Source organism: Platichthys flesus, chromosome 16, assembly GCF_949316205.1.
Source record: "Platichthys flesus chromosome 16, fPlaFle2.1, whole genome shotgun sequence".
Taxonomy (NCBI): Eukaryota; Metazoa; Chordata; class Actinopteri; order Pleuronectiformes; family Pleuronectidae; genus Platichthys; species Platichthys flesus.
In genome coordinates, this window is record NC_084960.1 from 9,604,035 (window position 1) to 9,625,203 (window position 21,169).

Here is a 21,169-nt window from a genome sequence, read left to right on the forward strand (position 1 = left end):
TTTATGTAATCAGGCGAAAGGGAGATGTCAGGACAGAGAGAAAAAAAAAGGTCTAGTTCAGCTTAGAGAAAGAAACCCTGAGGAATCATGAATAAAATCCCAGCGTGTGTGTGTGAAGAACTTGAGGTGAGTTCATTTGACCAGATGGAGACAGCTGTGGCTTGACAGGGCGAGGCAGGAGAGGGTGCCCCCGCCTCGCTGCAGCTGCTCCACCCGTCCGTCCCATGCTACGTCTTCTTCCTTCAGCAGCGAATGCAGAGATATTACATTTCACCTTGTTTGGCTGGCCCCGAGTTTTAAAATAGTCCAAATGTTCCGAATCACACAGTAAACAACACACGCCCTCCCCCCCTGTGTGTACAGCCGGCCAGCAGCTCGTGAGCGTGGAAACTGGACTTATTCACAGAAGCAATTCTACGGACTATCACTGACGAATACGGCCTCCGCTCGTGTTTCATTGTCAATGTGGAGACTTCATGCTGTTTATTTTTTCCCCACCGAGTGGTTGGCAGTAGATCGCTTGACTAAACATGGCGTCGGCAGGAAGTTGGCACCTTGGAGAGAGCGCACATCGCTCACCTTTGATTGAATATGCTGTCATCTGCAATTATGATTGTGGTTTCCTCTTTCTCTAAAACGCACACACACACATCACAGCCAACTTAGGCTTCTCTTCTGTTTGTCACTGTGATGGACGAGGTTCGATTACGTCATGCTCTAATCCAGGCTCAACTATCAAATCTGTCCATGTATCAGCTTCAACAAGAGAAAAGAACAAACCGCAAACTCAATCCAGCAAACTTTTTCAACTGGATTGAAAGGGTGTGCCCTAGAATATACTTTAGGCAAACAAATGATCAGTCAACCAAGGTTTAGAAATCTTTCTCTCGCAGGGGGTGCCACTCGTGATCCACGATGCCCTTTCATGTTTCTATTCAAAAGCTTCAAATATTCAAACAATCAGGACCCAGCGACGTGCCCTTGTATCAGTAAGAGCTGTATCATAACTCCTTTCCAACTGGGTTCAGACGTCTGAGAAGCTGAAAAATACAACAGTGAATATTCCAGAGCTGCTGGCCCTTTTTTTTTATTCCCAGAGATCTCACGAAAGCATAATTATGTAATTGCCTCATCCTGTATGAGTCCCTCTGAGACATTTTCCTTTCTGCAGGAGATACATTCATGGCCTGGCGTCTGCTTTGTCACCCAATCCTTTGAATCCAGAGAGCACAGAACTCCCCTCGAGGCTTCGGACAGAAGGGAGGAAGTTTACATCAAACATGGCACAAGTACACTCGAGGTTAGACACTAGCATTGACATTAAAACACCAACATGAGTTTTGAACATGCTCTTTATGTTGCAGAACTTATCTGAACCCTTCTCTCCATGTAATGACCCAGATCACACAGGGGGATCGAAACACTTTTTTGTACTCCGTTGGAAACTCAACTTACTCTTGTTTTTTCCTTTATTATAGAAATGTTGGGCTTTGTAAATAGATTTATTTGGCAGCTGTAGTTACCAGAAGCAGTTTTGAATCAAATGTACTACTTACAGAACAAAACAGCCAGGTCTTTGAGATGAGCAGTTGTTGAGAAGACGGACTCCTCCATTTATTTTAAGTTGCAGGTGCTTCAGCTCTGGTCAACATGTTTAAATAAATAAATAATAATTCAAAGGCATGTTATTTAATAGCATAACAATGACAGACCCGTTTTTGGCAGCGTGGTGAGTGTACTTTAATACTTCCAGTACATTTAGGGAGGATTTTCTACAATGGATTTTGCAGGACTGTGATAGTTTGTGATATTGAGTAAAAGATATTTTTGGATCAGTTGCCTTATATATCTATTTCTTAACTTCTGTTCTTTCATTAAAAGTCATTAAAAGTTTACCACCTGGTGGTCTTACAACAATAAGCTATTTATATTATTTGTGATAGTTTTTCTCTTAATTTTCTTACAAAACCTTTGCCAGTTGCATAGTGGTGTGATGTCTGAATTTTGCAACAAATACAATTTTTCATAAAATGCTCTGACTCCACTGACAAAAATACTGTATCACCAATATTTTGGTTCTTATTGATGAGCCACAACAAAGTGGGTGTATTTGAAAAAGAAAACCTTAATTATTTTAATCAGAAATGAAAGGACTGCTGACAAAAGACGTGCACCCTGAAAAGGATTCTTATTTTCGCTTATTTTATTATTGGTGAATTTGTAGATATGAGAAACCCTGAAACTTCGACTGTAAGGAGGCTACTCAGAGGGACGTGTCTTTAAGAGCCCCCTTCAACACCCACTACCCCTCCTTCTGCCCCTCTCAAACCGAGACTCCCCGGTGCAACAGGAGCCCATCAACAGTACAGTGTGTTGCATTAGATTGTGCAGTGTCAGCCCGCGGCCTAAGAAGATTCAGTTTCATAAAGACTCTTTTGCCCACGGAAGAGGAACCCCATTCTAACGCCCCATCACAAATCACCCTGCGTCCTGCAAACTTCAAACCTCACCATCTGCTGATTGTACATCTGCCCTCTAAGGGCACGGTGACGGCCACGTTTTCATTGACAAGGCACAGAGACAAGAGGGACACAGGGGGGGGGGGGGGGGGTTCAGAATCAGATGCATGGAGGACTGAGGATGGACAATGTCCCGAGTTTACCCACAACTCGCATTTGTCCATTTTCAAGCATAATTATTATAATTAGTCCAAAGCAGTTGTCAGCAGGACGATTGTATAGAACATTTTGAGTGTGTATGTGTGTGTAACTCTAATGAGTTGCTGGGTGGTGTGCAAACCACAGCCCATGGATTTCCATCTCCAGGACGTAGGCAGGTCAGGAGATCGTGAGATCTGGCATACTATGAAGATCATTTCTAAAATGGAGTGGACGTACTAATCATGTCTTGTCTGGTACTCTTCTGTCCATCTGTAACAGTCCCATGGGGCAATAGCAATCAGAGTTCCCAAACTTTACTTCTCTGGGCAAAAATAGGCCTCAATTTAATCACTTTTTCGACAAAGACTAGATTCTTTATTTTAGTACAGTTTTGTCCTGATATGTTTATATTGTGTATAGTGTGATACGTTGCTGCTGCTACCCAGGAATTTCCCTGTTTGGGATCTTTAAAGTTCATCCATCCATCCTTACTACAGGTAGTATGGTAGAAGACTGGAAAACAGCTGTCCTGCTGGTTATTCGCTGCCATCTTGGGACAATTTTCACAATAATTTATCAGGATATATATTCAACAACTAGTTCGAAGAGTGGGGGTTAGATTCTTACTTTTTTCTTGTTTTTTATTATGCTGTGTATGTGTGTACTCTATGAATGCGTTTGTATCTATACATGTATAAGGTACATATGTATTTGATTTTAAAAAAAAATAATAAGGTTAGAGGCTTTGATTTTTGTGTACTTCAGTGTTTTACCTTAATTATCTAAACTAAAAAATAAATTGGCAAAGTTTTGTTCTCCTGAATGTTGCCTTATCTAAGTAAAGAAATACTTCAACATAATGCAGAAATCGTGCAATGATCATGTTGTGAAAGTAATAATTATATATATTTGATGAGCTTATTTGTTTTATATGTAAACTTCAATAACTAAGCAATGAAGTATTTATATGTCGTTAGTTCTTTTTTTAGGCATTGTCCATCATTCGAATAATTCATTTCGTACAATACATGCATGGTCGTGTGACCATTCACTTTCATTGCCACGCCGCTGCATTCCTATAACGACCCTCTGCAGTTCTAAGTAGTGTTGAAACTCTTCTGCATCACAGTCCACACTGAACTGAGCCGGGACAGTGATTCAAATTGATGCTGGCTACTTTCTCCTCACATGACAATGTTTTGAGTGGCGTTATGTAAGTCCTCATCAAAGGAGTTCTCTCCTAAAAAAAAGAAGTGTGTCTTTAGTTTGGCTGCCCACTGCCGCTCTGCTGCACAGCCCTGGACCACTGCCTGCAGTCTGCTGGCATTGAGTTTTCCCATCCTGGCATGAAGTCATCTTGGTCCTTTGACTGACACACTCGGAGCGGAGTGGTCTGTTGTTCATGGCATAAAAAAAGCACTCAGAAAGTGCCATCAAAATGAGCCTCTTCTCTCCATTCATCACACATCCAGAAGAATCACGACCTGTCAAACAGTGTGCGTCCACTTCTGTGCACTTACATAAGGGTGTTTACACACATAGAAACTGGAATATTGCTTGCAACAGACGCACTACAAACATTAATTGTGCTAATTGGATCTGGAAATGAGCTGCACTTAAAACTGTGACATTTGACTGTTGTGGATCCTTTTATGCAAACCTTTTTTTCCGACCACAATTCAGACGCATAACTGCAGAAGCTGAAGTTTTAACTTTCTTGGCAGGTGAGTTTAAGTTACTATACAGCTCAGGGTACATGCACTGAGGTCAGTTGTACCATTTCCATCTCTTGCTTCAATTAGTCTTTCATTACATAATAGCATCTTTACAGTATCACATGTGGGAGGATGGAAAACAGTCTAACTGACAGGTGAGAGAGTGGGAGGCTGCTGTGGGTGGAAAACCAAAGAGGTGTTTTTTATCAGCTGCATCAACCAGCTCCAGTGTCTCATCTTGATTACAGTGCGATTGCAGGAATAGGTATGTAAGTGGGTCCATCAGTGGAATAAAGAATTATAAGACCAAAACTGACCATGCAAGTACACATCCCGTCTTGCCCTTGGAACTCCAGCTCAAGACCATTAGTTTATACCAACTCTTTATATCTTTATATATATTTATATCATGAATTTGATTTAATCTTAAATTCCCTTGAGAGTAAATTCCTAAAAGTTAGGAACTGTAGTTTCACAAAAAAGGATTAAAATAAAATAAGGAGTTAACTATTCATTTGACAGGGACTATTAACAGTATATCGTTTGTGAATTTACCACACAAACTACTTAACTGCGGAGCCTGAAGAAATCATGACACGAATGCTATTAAACAGACATACTGAACAATAAAGCCTTTATTTATTTTTTGTTTTTCCCCATAGTTCAAGTTTGTCATTCCCACCCAATAAAAAGGTGGCAAATAGAGTGAAGGAGTAAGAGGTAGAGCAAGTGTTCCGTTCTCATTGTGATCAGCGTAAAAACTCACTTTTACACACCAAGGGAACGGCCATCCAAAGGCCAACCAACAAAAGAAGCAACAAAAGAAAAATTGTATTGAAAAAAAAAAACAGCAGCTTCTTTGTGGTGTTGCTTACTTTCCCTTATTATTCACAATCATAAATACTCCTAACTCACTGAATTTTGATAAAGGTCGCACTACAGTGTAAACCAGAGAGGCAATGAGTTCTAGCCATGCGCAGAGGCACAGCAATTATCATTACTATCATCACCATCATCATCACAGTCTCTGAACACTTGGAGTGGGGATAAGGGCTTCTTGTTGAGTCCAGGGGGCTCTGCATAGCATGGTCTGACAGGGGAGATAAGGGCCGCCCCCTATTGAACTGAAAAGAGGCTCTGGGTCCAGCACTCGAAGAGAGTGTGACCTGCTCAGCTGAAGGGGGGGGTCGACTCCTCAAGAAGGGGAGCACAGAAACCTGTGGAGCCAAACAGCGACGTCTGTCCAAAGCAGGCGCACGACAGTCATGTGTGTTTGTGAACACGCCTCAAGCTGGATTAAAACTAACTACTACCAACCATTCCACCATTCATCTACACTGCCAGGATTGGGACAGTGCCATGTTACATGAAAAAAAAAAAAAAAAAGTATAGGTATAGTATTTACATCTACAACGCATAAATTATATCCCTACCATACTGAATGTGTAAGGCATATTAAGGTCTCTGGAAAAAAAAAAAAGGAAAACAATAAGTGCCTCATATGTAAAGACTATGCAGATTCCAGAAATGAGATATGTAAGCAAAAGGATTAATAAGTGTAAATGTTGCCGAAATAAAATAAAAATGAAGGCCAGAATGAGTCCAAAATAAGAGGAAAAAATTCAAAGTAATAGGAAAATGGCACGAAGACATAGGCTAAAGCTGTGAGCTTGATTAGGCAACCCCCAGATACTTACAGGCAGTAACGACGGAGCCTGCTCTTTAATACCCAAGAAAGAAGAGTACTGAGGGGTCACTCCATGGAGGGTTACTACATCCAGGATTCACTGATTCTATGAGATGCTTTACATTCCTGCCTCGCACCGCCAAGCCATCTAGGAATGATTTGCAACTCCTCTTGCCCAGAATGTGACCTTTGACATTTCTTACGTTTTGTCGCCGCCATGGAGCCTCCGACGGCCCGGCCCATGGCAACTGCAGCCCTGTACACTGACCAATCGCCTCGGGGCAGAACTGCGTCATCAAATAAGGCCTTAGAGTCTGGTAAAATTCACACTTGTCAACGATATACAGTATCAAAACTCTGTGTAATGAGAAAACATACAAACGCATATGCAAATATAGCTTTCAATATGCAACAACATACACATTAACTGTTGGTTTTGCAGATGAGATTCAAATTTTTCATACATTATTTGTCAAGATAATGTCTGGTTCTGTTCATTCTGAAAAGAGAAAGGAAAAAAAAACAAGACACAACCAATAAATCAGGTTCGGTTCATATTTGCCATGTTGGATAACTGCGCACACGGGAGGCGTGGGGGAGGGAATTGAACCTCTCCAGTTGACCGTATACGTTCATGTTACCGCCACCCTCCCACTCCAGTGCTTCTGGGCTGCTGTCAGTCTTTGGGTCGCCCCCATCCCCACCCGCCTGTTGCGTGTAGGTGCATGTGAGTCGGTCATTCCAGTGAGGTTTAAAATAAGTATAGGCCATTGGTTCGTTTGTTGAGAGGTCCCGCCTACCCTGATGGGGTGGAGCCTGGGGGGGGGGGGGGGGGGGGGGGCATCCTGGCCCATCAGTCGTCCAGGATGACCTTGACAAAACTGGCCACATCTGTCTCTTTGGCGTCATGAAGGGTGAGAAATGGATGTTGCTGCATCAAAAGGAGGAAAGAACGGAGTTAGAAACATGCTCTTGAGTAACAATGTTTTAAAAGACACCTGTGCTGTTATTTACTTGTGAAACATCATCTAAGTGTTGGTGGGTTAGTGGGCAAGACTGGCCTCTTGTGGGCAAAAGCAAGAACCTGGCCACACTGACCATAACAGCGGGGAGATTAATGGTGAAAAGCGCCATCATTTATAATCACACCTGTTGGTGTTGAAAATGAAATTAAAATAAGAAAAATCACAAACCATTAATTCTGTATAAGCTGGTCTCTCATTTGGCTTCTTTCTTAAGCTGTAAAAACAAAAAGATTAATTCAAGAGAGAAAAAGAGCATTTAAATACATCATTGCTTGATATAAAAAAGGGATTAGAAATTGATAAATACATGGAAATCATCTGAAGCTTAACTGCAGCTCTAATGTACTTTAGCCACTTCAGTCAGTAAAAACAGAGCAGACACTGACCCCTGCTGGTCATGACAGCTACTTTAGCATTTTCTTTTTGCAACAGATCATTGACCATCGTCATCGAGCGTGAGGCTCACTTACCACTGGGAGATGAAATCTACAAAGTCTGGAGAGAAGCGGTCAGCAGGCAGCTGTGGAGACGGCTCGTCTACCACCTGTTTGAGTTGCTGGAACGGTGTGCCCCATGAGTCGTAGGGGAATTTCAAAATGGCCAGCTCAATCTAGAATAGACAGGAGGAAGCTGCTTTAACGGCAATCATACATGTAGGAACTTGAATTTCATGACGGAAATACTACAGAGTACTGTATTTATCTATAATGATAAATGTTTGCTGCAACTCAAACCATTGTAGACATTTCAGAGAAGTATTAACTCTTACCTTTTTTATGTGTAGCTTAATTAGGTTTGTATATTTGTGCTTCTGGCAACCATCTTTGGTCATACAATTGTCATATAATTATGTATATTAAGGTGGCTATTATCAAATGTAATATATGATAGTAACACAGTGAACTCACTTTGAAGCCTTACTTTTGTAGAAGAAATTGTCTATTAATGTTTAAATCAGATAAAAGAGCAGTTTTAGTCTTGAGGTGAGCAGCAATAACGTTAATTAATAGTCAAATTAATTCCCTGAGTAAATTAATTCCCTGAAAACCGCACTAACTAAGTAAGTAAAAGAGTTCAATACAACAATCCATCACTACTCACCATAGTGATACCAAGACTCCATACGTCTGATTTGACGCTGTAGCCTTTCTGGTTGAGGTCAGGATTGATCCGCTCGGGCTGAAATGGAAATATAGATAAATACCAACAACATCGATAATAGCTGTAAATAAGTAAAATATTAAAATACAAAAAAAGGAATTAAAATTCTAAAAATCACATTCGATAAAAGCACGGTTACTCTCTACCTTGAATTAAATCTAGTCAAGAATTAAAAAGCCACGTAAAGAGGAGAATACTTTGGTGAAAAAAAAAAATTGTCAGTCCCAATATATTTTTGGTTTTTGTGATCTTGCGTTCCAGACAAGATGTCAGTAGAAGCCTGATAAACATTAGTCTGGGATCCAGATTTCAAAACGATCACAGCTACAGGCCTGTGGACTTTTGCCTTTACTCCAGCTGATGATCAACATTGGCCAGGCCTCAATAAGAGTTCTAATCCTGCCATACATTTCCATGTCCTTAAATCTCAGCATGCCGGTACCAGATATCTTCTCCCCGATTTCCCCAGGTCCCAACTCACCGCCATGTAGGGCTTGCAGCCTGCGTCCAGTGTTTTGGCCACGGAGTCCACCAGGTGACCACTGATGCCAAAGTCGCACATTTTAACTTGGCCCTGCGTGTTGATCAGCACATTGGAGGGTTTCACATCTGGAAAGAGACAATGTTGGGAGGATCATGAGAGAGAGAGAGAGAAGAAAGGAAACCAACTATGAGAAGCATCAGCGACCTGAAAAGAGTAACCACTGAAGATTTTATCTGCTCACCTCTGTGTATCACTGACAGGTTATTGTGCAGATGCTCTAATGCCTTGACAATCTGTGGAGTAGTAGAAGAACATTTCAGGAAAAAGACTGAACTCCGCTGAAAAGATGATCACATGAACTGATGCCACAGATGCTATCCCAGTGAAACCAATGAGCGTTTACATTAACATAAATTAATTATCTGTGGTCTATCGTTGGTTGGGTTTGGCACTGTGGATTTCCTGGAGTCAAATTAATGACTGTTTAATAACAAAACTGCAGTAAAAAAAAAATATATATATATTAAAATGTATTAAAAATGTAAAGCAGAATCGTGCCTTATTATTTTAAATATTAATGATGATAATATTTAACATTTACCAAGAAATTGTTGTAGATTTGGCGAACTACAATTGTAAATAATTGTTTTCTTTCTGAGAATTACGTAAGAAAATTTCTTAAATGTTTAATATGTAATCTGTATACGAACACTAAAGTGTTTGTGCATTTAGTGGTAATTACGTGATGCAACACTTTCTTTGCGAGTCATAGTTTTTTCATAAGCCCAGGACTTCATCCAGACTATATAACAGGTTGCCTGACAACCTCACTGTGACAACAAGACCCCAGAAATTCACTGCACCTGGGTGTTGTTCGCCAGTAAATGACTAACTACAGATAACCCATACATTTGTACTTCTCATAGAGAACAAGACTCCAGAAAAAGGTTGAAGACCTTTACTTTATAAATCATGTTAACACACTGGATATCTTAGGGACAGTACGTACTGCTACTGTGATCTTTCCCAAGATGTCCTCAGGGATGGTTTTGCCTTTCTCAATAACATTCTTATAGAACTTGTCCAGAGACGTGTCCATTAGCTCCATACAGATCCACACATCCCCCTGGATACCAAAAAAAGTGCCAAAATTTAAGAAACAAGATTAAGACACAGCAGTCACAGATGATTTATATAAAAATATTGTCCTCACCTCTCTGAAGAGGGCGCCATAGAAGGTCACAGTGAAGAAGCAGTCAACTGTCCTCATAGAAATGTCCAGGTCCATCAGGAGTCTCTTCTGCTCCAGACTGTTGACTGTGGCACGAATTCTCTAGTAACACAAACATCACAGATGGGCTGTGTCATCACAGGCACATGTAGCTTGAATCAAATGGTGTTCAGTATATAACCCTATAGCCCTGCACCCCTCTCTTAATATAACATGTCACAGATTTAACCGATCTGAGCTGAATATTTACAGGATGAGCTCATATCCTGAATAAATCTGTGAGGCTTCTATTTATAAAAAGCATGGTGCATGTACACAGATGCCAAATCATGTAACCGGAGTGGCAGCCTAGCACCCTACCTTGACAGCCATGATAACACCACTGGGCACATGTTTCATCTTGTCCACCACACCATACGCTCCCCTTCCCAGCTCCGAAATCTGCTCCAAGTCATCTGCCTTCACCACGAAGTTCTGCACAGGAGGAGGCATACATTACATTAAAGTATGGATTCAGCTCGGCCAAATAGTAGAGTAGGAAATGAGAGCCAGCTTTACCTGATCTCCAATTGTGACGCAAGCTTTAGAGTCAAGATCTCGAGGGGCCCTGCAGAGAGACGGCAAAACAATTAAACTACCTGTGATAAAAGCAAACAATAATTCACTCCCTTATGGAATATGCATATGCTGAGAGAATCTGTGCATGTTTATTAGAGGACTATAAATCAATTATTGGCAGGGTGTCACTCTCTTTGAATCCATGCAGCTGTGCATCTGAAAGAGGAGTTATAAAATGGAGGGCGAGACAGTGCTGCATCCTCAAAATTAAATGAATGCTATAAAAGTTTGGATAAAGTGTTAATATGTACCTCATGTAATTGTGACCTGGTGTGTTTAAAATGTGTTAACCTGCATTAAGGAAATGTAAAGAAGGACCATGAAGCCCATATGATAGTGGAGTGGAGGAAAGATATTTGCTAAAATATGACATTTTTATCAAATATTAGGTTTATTCTTCCTTACAGTCTGATATAAACACCACCACTGCTGTATCTGTGATGACCTAATATAAGCTTATAAATTGAACCAGCCAGTGTGTCAGTGAGACCCTAATTTTGCAACTCTCTAAGGATGGTATGGCTGCCATTGTAAAAAAACTAAAAGGAGGCTTACGCTGGTGCTGCTGGTGGGGGCTGGGCAAACACTTCTTTGGCGAGCTTCAGCCCAGGGTTCTTCTTCTTCCCTTAAAGACAAGAACACAGAACACCATAACAATCTCAGACCCAATCAGTAAAGCTACAACAAGCGAGTATAATTTGCAGTGTTTTGTCGGACCGAGGCAAAGTAACTCCACATCTACATATGCAACATTAGTCCGAATTAAAAACAAAGGCTTCTGAATCAGACCAATCAGTGCCAACTAAGTGTCCATATTGGCCTATTGATATATTGTATTCTATTCTCGTAGTAAGGAGTGTTTTCAAGGTTGCAGTCAATTTGGAGTTTCCACTAACACAAACCACACCAAATGATCTGTTATCTCACTGGAGATTAGGTGTACTCAAAGCTGAGGCCCAACAACACAGAGGAGCTGGACTGAGTGACTAATCAACATCGGTATGATGACTCAAATGCTTTGGTGGGGGCTTTGTCCTGTCATATTTTTTTTTATTTTAAAGGGGACATATTGTGCCCATTTTATCACAGTTGATATGGTTCCTTGGGGTCTTAATGAAATGTCTGTAACATATTTTGGTCAAAATACCACAAGGATCATTTAAAACAGCACCTTTTTACCCCGTCTAAAACAGCCCTCCTCAGATTGACCTGTTTTGAGTTCCCAGCCCCCCTCACCCCCGGTGAGCCTGGCTGCGAGAGCTCCCCGCAGCCCTGCAGTGGGAGCTTGAGCTGGCGCAGCAGCAGCATCCTTCCACACTGTTGAGTCAACGTTTGGAGGTGTCCCGGGGGTCCCTTGTTTATGTGGCCACTTAAATGTCTGACGGGTAGCAGCAGCGAGCTAACGCTAGCCGGGCTCCACCGGCCCGGTTAGCTTGTTAGCTAACGCTAGCCGGGGGTAGCCGGGCTCCCCTAGCTTGGGATAGCCAGGCTCCCCCAGCCGGGGGGAGCCCCTAGGGAGCTGGGCCCGGCTAGCGTTAGCTCACTCATCCAAGGCCATGTAGCGAGACTCCCTACATGGGCATGGTGTGACTATGACGTTTATTTCGGTCGTAATCCCATTCAACGCACTCTAGCGTATCATTTCTGACAGAGGAACCACAACAAATGGCGGGAGTTGTTTTTTTCCAGAGTTTTTGGGACGGTAGACATGCCAGATACCCAAATTAACATGTAGAAGTACTACAAAAGAAGAATTTTCATAATCTGTCCCCTTTAAGCTGGAAAATAATTTATCAATATTTTTTCCTGTATTGTCTCAGTTTAGCAGCCCTCACATTCTGAATGTCTGCTGTAAACTGTGCAGCTCCAGGATATTTCTGTGTTAAGTCAGTGACAGCAGTCCATTCATAAACACAGTTTACCAGCAGCCTTCGGGACTTCCCACCAGGGGCCGGGAGTCTCTGCCAGAATGACACAGCTACCGGGCTTACGAGCAATAACAGGGGAAAAAACATCCCAACCCTCCCTGACATGAACATTTGTGTTCAGCATGTTTGCTCGTGTTGCAAGGTCAACAGGAAAAACATAAAACACTTTTCTTGACCTGAGTCTGCGTGTGCTAGGACCTGGTCAGATGTTCACTGGGATTATATGATGAAAAACAATTTGGTCCCAACTGGTTATCTTCTGTTCTTGCTGCAAACGAGGATCAAAGCAAGAATTGTAATGATTCTACTCCAGTTCAGAGAAACTGGCTAAATGCACAGATAAAACTAGCAAAAAGAAAAAAGAAATAAACTGTCACTATTTCTGTGGGCTTGTATTTATGAATGAGTGACTCACACAGCTCCAGTCTGGAGGAAGTATGATTGGGTAAACCCCTCCTCAGCTAGATGAAGCTGGAAGGGAAGTGAAGTTTTTAGATTCCGTGGCCGACCACTGAAAACATCAGACAGATCCATTTTGTGTTGCAGCCCTAAAATAGGCCTACGGTGTCTGGACAAACTATGATAGTTCTGCTTGGTAGAGATTGAAGTGTGATTTACTCACACATGCTGAACCAAAAAAAATGGTTTGCAGTTCCTCATCTTGGGATAAAGTAAATGAGCATTGAGCACTCAAAGCCATCACAGGACAATGTTTGGTTCATGCAACAAGACAAATGAAGAGCACAAACACGGTGGTGCAGTTGAAAAGCATCCTACACATGACACAGTTGACATATTTAACAATCCCTTTCTCCTGCAGAAAATAAACTGCAGATTGTCCACCTTATATCTAACAGTATAAGTGTTTGGCCCTCTCAGGAAGCAGTCCTGTTCGGGGAGCCAGTGGGTGGTGTGTGCAGTGACCCTGTAGCCAGGGCTGTGGGGTGGGATATGACTCATGGCCAGTCAGACTGGACCCATCCGCTGAAAACACAACAACTGTCAGGATCCCTTTGGGAAATATGATGTCACTTCACTTGGCCCGTTTGGAGCTCACTGTCCCTGTTCAGGCCAGCCGAGGCCAGCTCCACTTTACAGCCCTCTCCTGAGCAATTCACTATTCTGATTATGGCGTCTTCATCAGATTAATAGTTTTTGCTGCCGTGTTAGCAGTGAACTGGTGCACTTTAACAGGAAATGCAGTCATACATAGAAAACCAAAGATGTTCAGTGGAAAGTACCCATGGTGCAGTAGTGCATGTACATAATGGGAACAAGAATTTCTGGATTGTGCATTGGATCAAAGTGCCAATAGCTGTGTGGCAAGTCACCATCAGGAAGCTCGGGAGCTCAGAGTGTGGGTCCTTATACAGACAACGATGACTCATGCACAGATAATCTTCCACGCTACCCTATCAGCGCTGTGAGGGAGAACCCAATCTCCGAACATGCCTCGGCAATACAATGAGCAGCGCTGCAACTAACTTAGAACCACTCCACCCATTAAAAGACAAATACAAAAAGGCACTTCCACGGAAACATCTCGGGCTTGCCTCGCATATGCACACAATTTCAATATCAGCGGCGTCAGAACCTGTGCAGCAGCTATGGAGCGTCTGCTTGCAGCCAGCGAGCTGTCAACAAACAGGAGAGAGGCTGCACCAGGTATTGGTGGTGCAAGTCAAAACATGCCACGGTAGGCCAAAGGCTGCGAGTGCCTGAGCTGCAGCACAGCCAATCTGCACAGCGCTCGGAGGAAGCCGTGTGTACTCCCGACCATGGTAACGCTAGTATGATTGTGTAACAACAGCAGCGGTGAACGTGAAATGTAAATTGACATCATCACCATCATGTTGGAGGTGGAGGTGTGTGTGTGTGTGTGTGCGTGTGTGTGTGTGCGTGTCCATCAACAGTTGTCAGGGCCAATTTTGGTTCAATCCCATCATTGTGAGGACATTTTTGGGTGGTCTTCACCAAGTCAAAAGACTGCTTGAGGGTCAAGACTTGGTTTTAGGGTCAGGGTTAGAATTGGGGTAAGGTTAGGCATTTAGTTGTGATGGTTAAGATTAGGGTATGGGGTTGGGAAATGCATTATGTCAATGAGGGTCGTCAAAGGGTTAGGGGGTTAGGGTGTCGAGAGACGTGTGTGCGTGTGTGTGTTTGTGTGTGTGTCTGAGTGTGTGGGTGTGTGTGTGACGCAGAGGAAGGACCATGACTTTTCCAAGGTGTGTGTTTTATTCAGTAATTACAAAACACCCACTCGCTGACTGACAGGCGGAAGCCGAGTGTGTGATGGCGCCCTGGTTCCTTGGTATTACAAAATAAAAAATACCAAAAGGAAAAGGGGAAGTTTGCTTTTTTTTAATCTGTGCAGATGTTTGTGCGTACTTGTATGAGTTCACATTTGTACACTGAAGCTGATAGGCTCTGTCGAACCTGAACAGAACCCGCCGCGATCGATGAGTCATGAGGCCGAGAAACACAAACACCTGTGGTCCCAGTTTGCGTCGCTTCCACCCGGGGAGACAAACTCCCGTGTGCGCGGTCCCTTCCAGCTCCGGGACGACTCGGTGGAGAATCACAGCCCCGGCAACACTCCCGTCATTAGCCCGCAAACTAAGTTAGCTAGCCAGCGTTTGAAAACGACGCGGTGCGAGTGTAGCCCTTAGCTTCAGATATATTAACCGTTAAAAAGACAAGCTATCGCTAGCTTCCACCTCTGAGACACGGGGATGTGAAGGGACCGAGCGGCGGGGACGCACGCTAGCTAGCTTCTACTTCTTCTACTTCTTCTCCCCCCCCCTTCAGCTCTCACACATGCCAGCCTTCCACCTGGCGAGGTTACATTTTTTTAAACATAGCGAGCAGAACTACTTCCATGTTTGTTTATTTTTTGGTAAAATACAGTTTTGAAAAGAAGTGTGTTTGGTGGTGGGGGGGGGCTGAAGATGAAACCAAACAAAAAGCACTCACCTCCTTTGGACAGAGACATTTCCCCTTTGCTGTGATGAGGGGGAAGGGAAGCACAAAGACTTTTGCCTTTTTTTTACTCCCTCCCTGCATCTACCCTTCCACCCGCTCAGGATCGCTGGCTTGCCGTGCACACACAAAAAAGAAAAAAAAAAGAAAAACTAGCAGCGATTAAAAACGCGACGTTTCGTCTCCGTGCACGCGCAGCGCTTCGATCTGCGGCTCGCGCGTCCAAAGCTCGATCGGCGGATCAATGCACGAGTTTAAATCGAGTCTCCGCGGCTCGGACACTTCGAGTTAACTTTGCTAACAAGACCTGGACTTCTTTTTTTTTTCGGGTGGCCAAAGTCTGACAGCTGAAGAGTCAAGCAACGTGATGACGTACTTCCTGCCACGCGCCGGGCATCGTGGGAGGTGGAGTTCGGATCGGGTGAGCGCCTTTTTTCTCAGAACTGTGGACTGCTCCGAACTAAGCAAGATAAATTCTAACTATAGACTGTATATAAATATGAAATACTATCAAATAATACTTACTTATTTATTAATATATATTTATACAAAGAACTATTGATAATATTAATTAATAATATTATATTATAATACATTTTTATTAATAATGATTGAACTTTAACTCAGGTTTGACTATCTTAACTGTGCAATATTCATTCCACTTTTCCAATACAATGGTTCATGTGCAATTCATTCACTGTGCATATTGCACATAGGTCCTTGCACTTATGTATTGCATGATACTTACTGATAACTACTTTTGACTGTTGCTGCTGTAATATTGCACGGTCTATGTGTTACTCAATAAATAACTCATTAAAATCCACTAGATCCATATTCTTATTTGGATCTGCCACATATTGCACAAACTCTTGAATATCAGTTCCCTAAATATGCCTCTCTTTTTTCATAAAGATTCATTCATTAATGGTTACATGAAAAATCAAGGGAAATGTTATTTTGCAATGTTAAAGAAATTGAAATAAAATATCCCTGATTTGGATCCACATCAAAATGTTATGTGTACCTTGACCAAAGGCGCATCCATTTACCAAGTTTTGCGGTATCAATTGGTACCTTTTGCATAATCCCACAAACAAATAAACAAAGCAATAAACAAATTTACAGGGGTATCATAACACAACATATAACCTCCCTGGCAGAGATGATCAAAAATAATTGTGAAAAGATCATACATTAATTTTGCATAAATTAGAGGACACAACATATATTTACTTTATTGTATTTTATTGGTTTCAGGATGAAAATGCATACTTTTCTAAAGTTGCTTTAAAAGCAAGAAGATAATGCTTGTGTAACTGTAAATAATTGAAAAAAATACCACTGGATCAACTGTCTTACAAGTCAACTACTGTACACAAAGGAATACTGATAATAGGACCGTACTTTAATTCCACATTTTTCAATTCAGAATTGTGAAAGGCCTAAATTTAACTTCCATTACAGTTTATTTTTAAGTAATTTTCTACAGTACTTTTGCCATCACACAGATTTAATACATTCAAGGGACAAACAGTCAGACTATAATAAAATACTTGAACAGATACAGTACAGTGATTTTGTTTACTTAGTATGCATGAAATAATCCCCCCCCCCATCCACCACCACTGATGTTATAATCAAAGCTGAGCTGTCAAACTCTGACTCCTTTATTGTACCAGACTACTCCCTGCTAAATAGTTGGAAGACGACTAAATGTAAAACCTAAATAACAATGGAGATGTCACAGACCTGACACATAAGCATGCGTGCCTGTGATATGACTGCACTTTACTTTAGAATATGTTAATGTGATTGTGTGGGTGGAGGTTGGATGATGAGGCCACGCCAATTTCCTGCCTTCATTTCCTAGCGACGAGGAGGGTATGGTAGAGGGGTTTTACAATAACGTGCAGATAGAGGGAGCTGTCAATGAGGTATTCGGATGCACGGCGCTGCAGGTCAGCGTCGACCAGGAAATCCCCGGCCTCCTCTGTGCTTTGGTGGAAGTTGTAGACGTGGCGAACCACCACTTTTCCTTGCTGTTTTGCCATTACAATCACCGTCTTCTGGAAACTCACTCCAGCAAAGTCTGGACTGGAGGTGGCTGGTGTTACAATAATTCGCGGCCGGCCTCCGTCTGTGCGGGTGGGCTGCATAGCGCCCAGCTCAGTGTAGGTTGACCTGGCACTGAGCGGGAGCCAGCGAGGGGAGAAGAGGGCGTTCCATGTCACCCTCTTACTGGAGTCATGGCCGCTGGGCCCGAGCTGAGTCTGGAAGCTGAAACTGCGGTCATCACGAGTGGGGTTATTGATGACCCAAGGGGAACCCCAGGAGGAGGACAGGTAGTTTCGGGGAGTGAAAATGCTGCAGTTGACATCAAAGTACTTGGCCAGCTGGATAGGCGAGGCGGCGTGAAATTGGAATGCCAGGTAGAGGAGATCGCGGATGGACTCGTAATATTTGAGCATGAGGGCCGATTGCCTCTGAAGACGGAAGAGGTGCTGGGGTGGGATCATGCCATACCGAACAGCCTTAAGGGCACTCTCCACTGTCGAACTGATGGGCTGGTTCTGGCTAATCCAGGCCTCCAGGGCCTCGTAAAGCTCCAGCTCACTCTGCAAAATTAGGTCAGAGCGCTGGAGCAAGGAGAGGAGCAGGTCTTCACTGATGGAACCCCATTCCCCGCTCTGCAGCACAGAAGATAGGTTCCAGGACAGGTACTGCAGGCAGCTGTCCCGCAGGGCCAGGTCCCCGATTTGTTGTGCGTAGTTGTACCAACCGACCACATGACCCGTTGGGGAGTCACTAGAGAGATGCTGGGTCATATATTGGGTCAGACCCTGCTGCAAGCCCCACACATGATACTTGCTGGCCAGCTTATGCAGAGAGATGGCCTGATCTAGCCGCAGTGAGATGTCACCACAGTACAGATACCTGCAAGAGAGAAACAACCTGAGTTAGTCATCTTAAAATGAAAAACTGATACAAAAGCTCAGTGTATTGAGAAGCTATGTGCTCTGAGTCACTGGAAAAACCCACACTGTCCGATATTCGACTGAGCCTCAAACAGCAGGTGTAAATTTAGAATAATTCGCAGGGTGGAGCATCCCACTTCTCCAAATAGAAGGAAGCGAAGCAAAATGGCAGGTAGAGACCTTTAACTTCTTTACCTGTGGCAAATCCAAAGGCATCTGCATTCAGTTTCTGGAATGTTTTTGTTCAAGAAAAACTCATTAGCTCCAAGCAAATGGTTCCGCCGTGAGTCACCCTCACCTGATGAACTTGTCAAAGACAGCTGCACACTCGGGCGTCTCCCTCAAAACCACAGTGCTGGTGTTGCGGCTGAGCAGCAGATCCTCAAACACGTCACTCTGCAGGGTGAGTAGCAGGCTGTGGGCCTGGATCACCTTCACCTCGTCCGTGTTGATGGTCTGCACGCGGAGGCTGACATCACTGCCATTCCCCAAGGCCAGCAGCGTCTCCATGCGCTGCACCAAACCCATGGAGTTGTTCAGCACCGTGGCGCCGCTGTCCAACGCAGCCTCCTGCTTCAGAGCAGCTGCGGAAAGAGCACGAACATGGACAATGACAACTAATGTCAGAAACTCTGTAACCACCGTTAACATGCAAAGGACATCCTTCTTGTTCTCTTGCAATTGCAATTTTCCAGAGAATCAGCTATTTCAGGATTCATAAGATTGTCTTTATTCACTTCTGCATTTAGAAATGATACCTAATGGCCCTATTTTTTGCATCAACCTTACTCTACTGTCTGGGATTTCACAGCAGAGATTGTCTTCATTTGCTCAATAAACTCAGATTTGACAGATTTTTTCAGCAAGAAATGGAAAAGCCCTCCCCAACCCTTGGACTGAACCACAACTGATAATACTGTGTGTGTGTTTGTCACGGAAGATGCAGACTTGCAAATCCTTCTGTTCTTCGGGTTTCAATTAACAACGGAAAGGGAGCATAAAGCCAGGTGGCTGACTCAGAAAACCTCCGATACCAGGTGCCTGTGAAAAAGGATCCTGAGTTTGCCGCAGCATTGTAGATGGCTGCTGCTTGTATGGGCGCTCTTGAGTTTAAGTACAAGTGGTACTTACTGGAGAATCTAAACATGAAAGACTCAGTATTACAAGCTGCTGTTTCAATTCCGCACTGCCACAGCCATCAGCAGCTTTGCTGGCCTGTTACTGGGGGTTTAATGAGACACAGGGGGAGCACACTCGGCTCCCCGGGATGCCTCACAGTCTTCATTTCCCCACCACAATGAAGTGCCCCAACTTCAAAGTCACCTTTTTCCATACAGTCAGCCAGCACCCTGAGTCAGTTGAGCAGGACTGAGATAGTGGTAGTGTGTACGGAAAAATTATTGTGGCACAAATTAATTATAACTGGAGAACAAAACAATCTTTGAAGAAATGTTCTACACTTGATACTTTAAGCAAACAAAACAAAAACAGTTTCACTTTAAAGTCGACACAGACCAACAATGAAAACAATGTATGAAGAATGATTCCCCTGTGTCATTCACTCAAGCTGAGAAGAAATGAAAACATTAAATGGAACATTTTATACACAGTTCCCCAAATATCTTGGGTCAGATGAATCTGTGCTCAAAGGGAATTTCCAATGAAATCTAATGTGACAGCAAAGGAATGTGGCCCCAAAGCTTTGGTCGAATTCAGCCAAAGTCAGATCTTCTTAGGAGTAAGAAAAGCTCCCCCTCAGTGTTTGTAGTGCACTGAACCGGCACTAAGCCAGGCAGCAAATGCACTCGCCTGTCTATGCCTGCACCCAGCAGACAGATAGATGAGGACAGGATGAGTAGAATAGATGAATATCCATCCCCTACCCCGAGGCTGAGTGAGAGCCACACATTCATGCTGTGCCCTACTACCCACTGACGGTATGAGGGAAGCTGGACTGAAATAGAACAATGCAGCTTCCACTCACAAATTGGGTTATTTACAAAAAGATACAAAATAAATAAAAGTGGGTTGACTCTTCCAAAGCAAAACAATTTAACCAGTCATGCTGTTTTATTTATATCTTACCCCCTGTAACCGTGACTGAGTGGAAGTTGATGAAAAAGAACAGGGTGCCAACATAGACCCAGGCAGGGATCCCTTGTTCAGATGAGCGCACCATATCTTCTCAGCTATTCCTCTTCCTTTCTCAGTGCCACTCTTTCCTGACCCGTCCTCTCGCTGCTGTTCCTCGGTCGTGTGAGAAAGGTGCGTTGCCCCTCTTGTGCCGCCCGGCTCCCTGTCCCGCACTCTTTATGTAGGACGCCGGCCTTTCCCATGCGCATCTCGCAACCCCACAGACTCCATTGATTGGTGGAATTTGGCAGGGGCGTTGCTATAGCGACAGCTTTGATTTTAGAATTTCTCCCCTTTTTGGATGATACATGGAATCGATCAGCGGCTTAATGGTTGTTTTGTTTTTTTATTTTGTTTTAGTTTAAAAGTCAGGGGGGTGACGCACTATCAACAATCAATATTAACACTGTTTCATGTTCAAATGGAACTCAGAATGCTACACTTCTCTGAACGGCAACATTTTGTTTATGAAATCTACGCTAAGTACAATCAGTGCCGTTTAGCTAATCTATTAATTACAGCTTAATTAAAGGAGGTTGCCACTGAGACTATCTGCCAAAAGTAATTGAA

General features: G+C 43.1%; 2 protein-coding genes across 2 annotated transcripts; both read right to left on the reverse strand.

The window, feature by feature from the left end:
• Positions 1 to 4,992: 4,992 nt before the first annotated feature.
• LOC133971121 (dual specificity mitogen-activated protein kinase kinase 6-like) lies at positions 4,993 to 15,831 on the reverse strand. Its single transcript, XM_062408350.1, has 12 exons — positions 15,483 to 15,831; positions 11,137 to 11,206; positions 10,522 to 10,570; positions 10,324 to 10,437; positions 9,946 to 10,065; positions 9,742 to 9,858; positions 8,974 to 9,025; positions 8,730 to 8,857; positions 8,189 to 8,266; positions 7,558 to 7,697; positions 7,256 to 7,301; positions 4,993 to 6,993 (listed from the first exon to the last, which is right to left on the reverse strand). The coding sequence occupies exons 1-12, from the start codon at positions 15,499 to 15,501 to the stop codon at positions 6,916 to 6,918; spliced, it is 1,011 nt and encodes a 336-aa protein (XP_062264334.1). The 5' UTR covers positions 15,502 to 15,831; the 3' UTR covers positions 4,993 to 6,915.
• Positions 15,832 to 16,713: 882 nt separating this feature from the next.
• On the reverse strand, positions 16,714 to 20,755 carry LOC133970480 (BTB/POZ domain-containing protein 17-like). Its single transcript, XM_062407305.1, has 3 exons — positions 20,552 to 20,755; positions 18,765 to 19,050; positions 16,714 to 18,425 (listed from the first exon to the last, which is right to left on the reverse strand). Exons 1-3 carry the CDS (start codon positions 20,643 to 20,645, stop codon positions 17,351 to 17,353), a joined length of 1,455 nt encoding a protein of 484 aa, XP_062263289.1. The 5' UTR covers positions 20,646 to 20,755; the 3' UTR covers positions 16,714 to 17,350.
• Between the last annotated feature and the right edge of the window lie 414 nt (positions 20,756 to 21,169).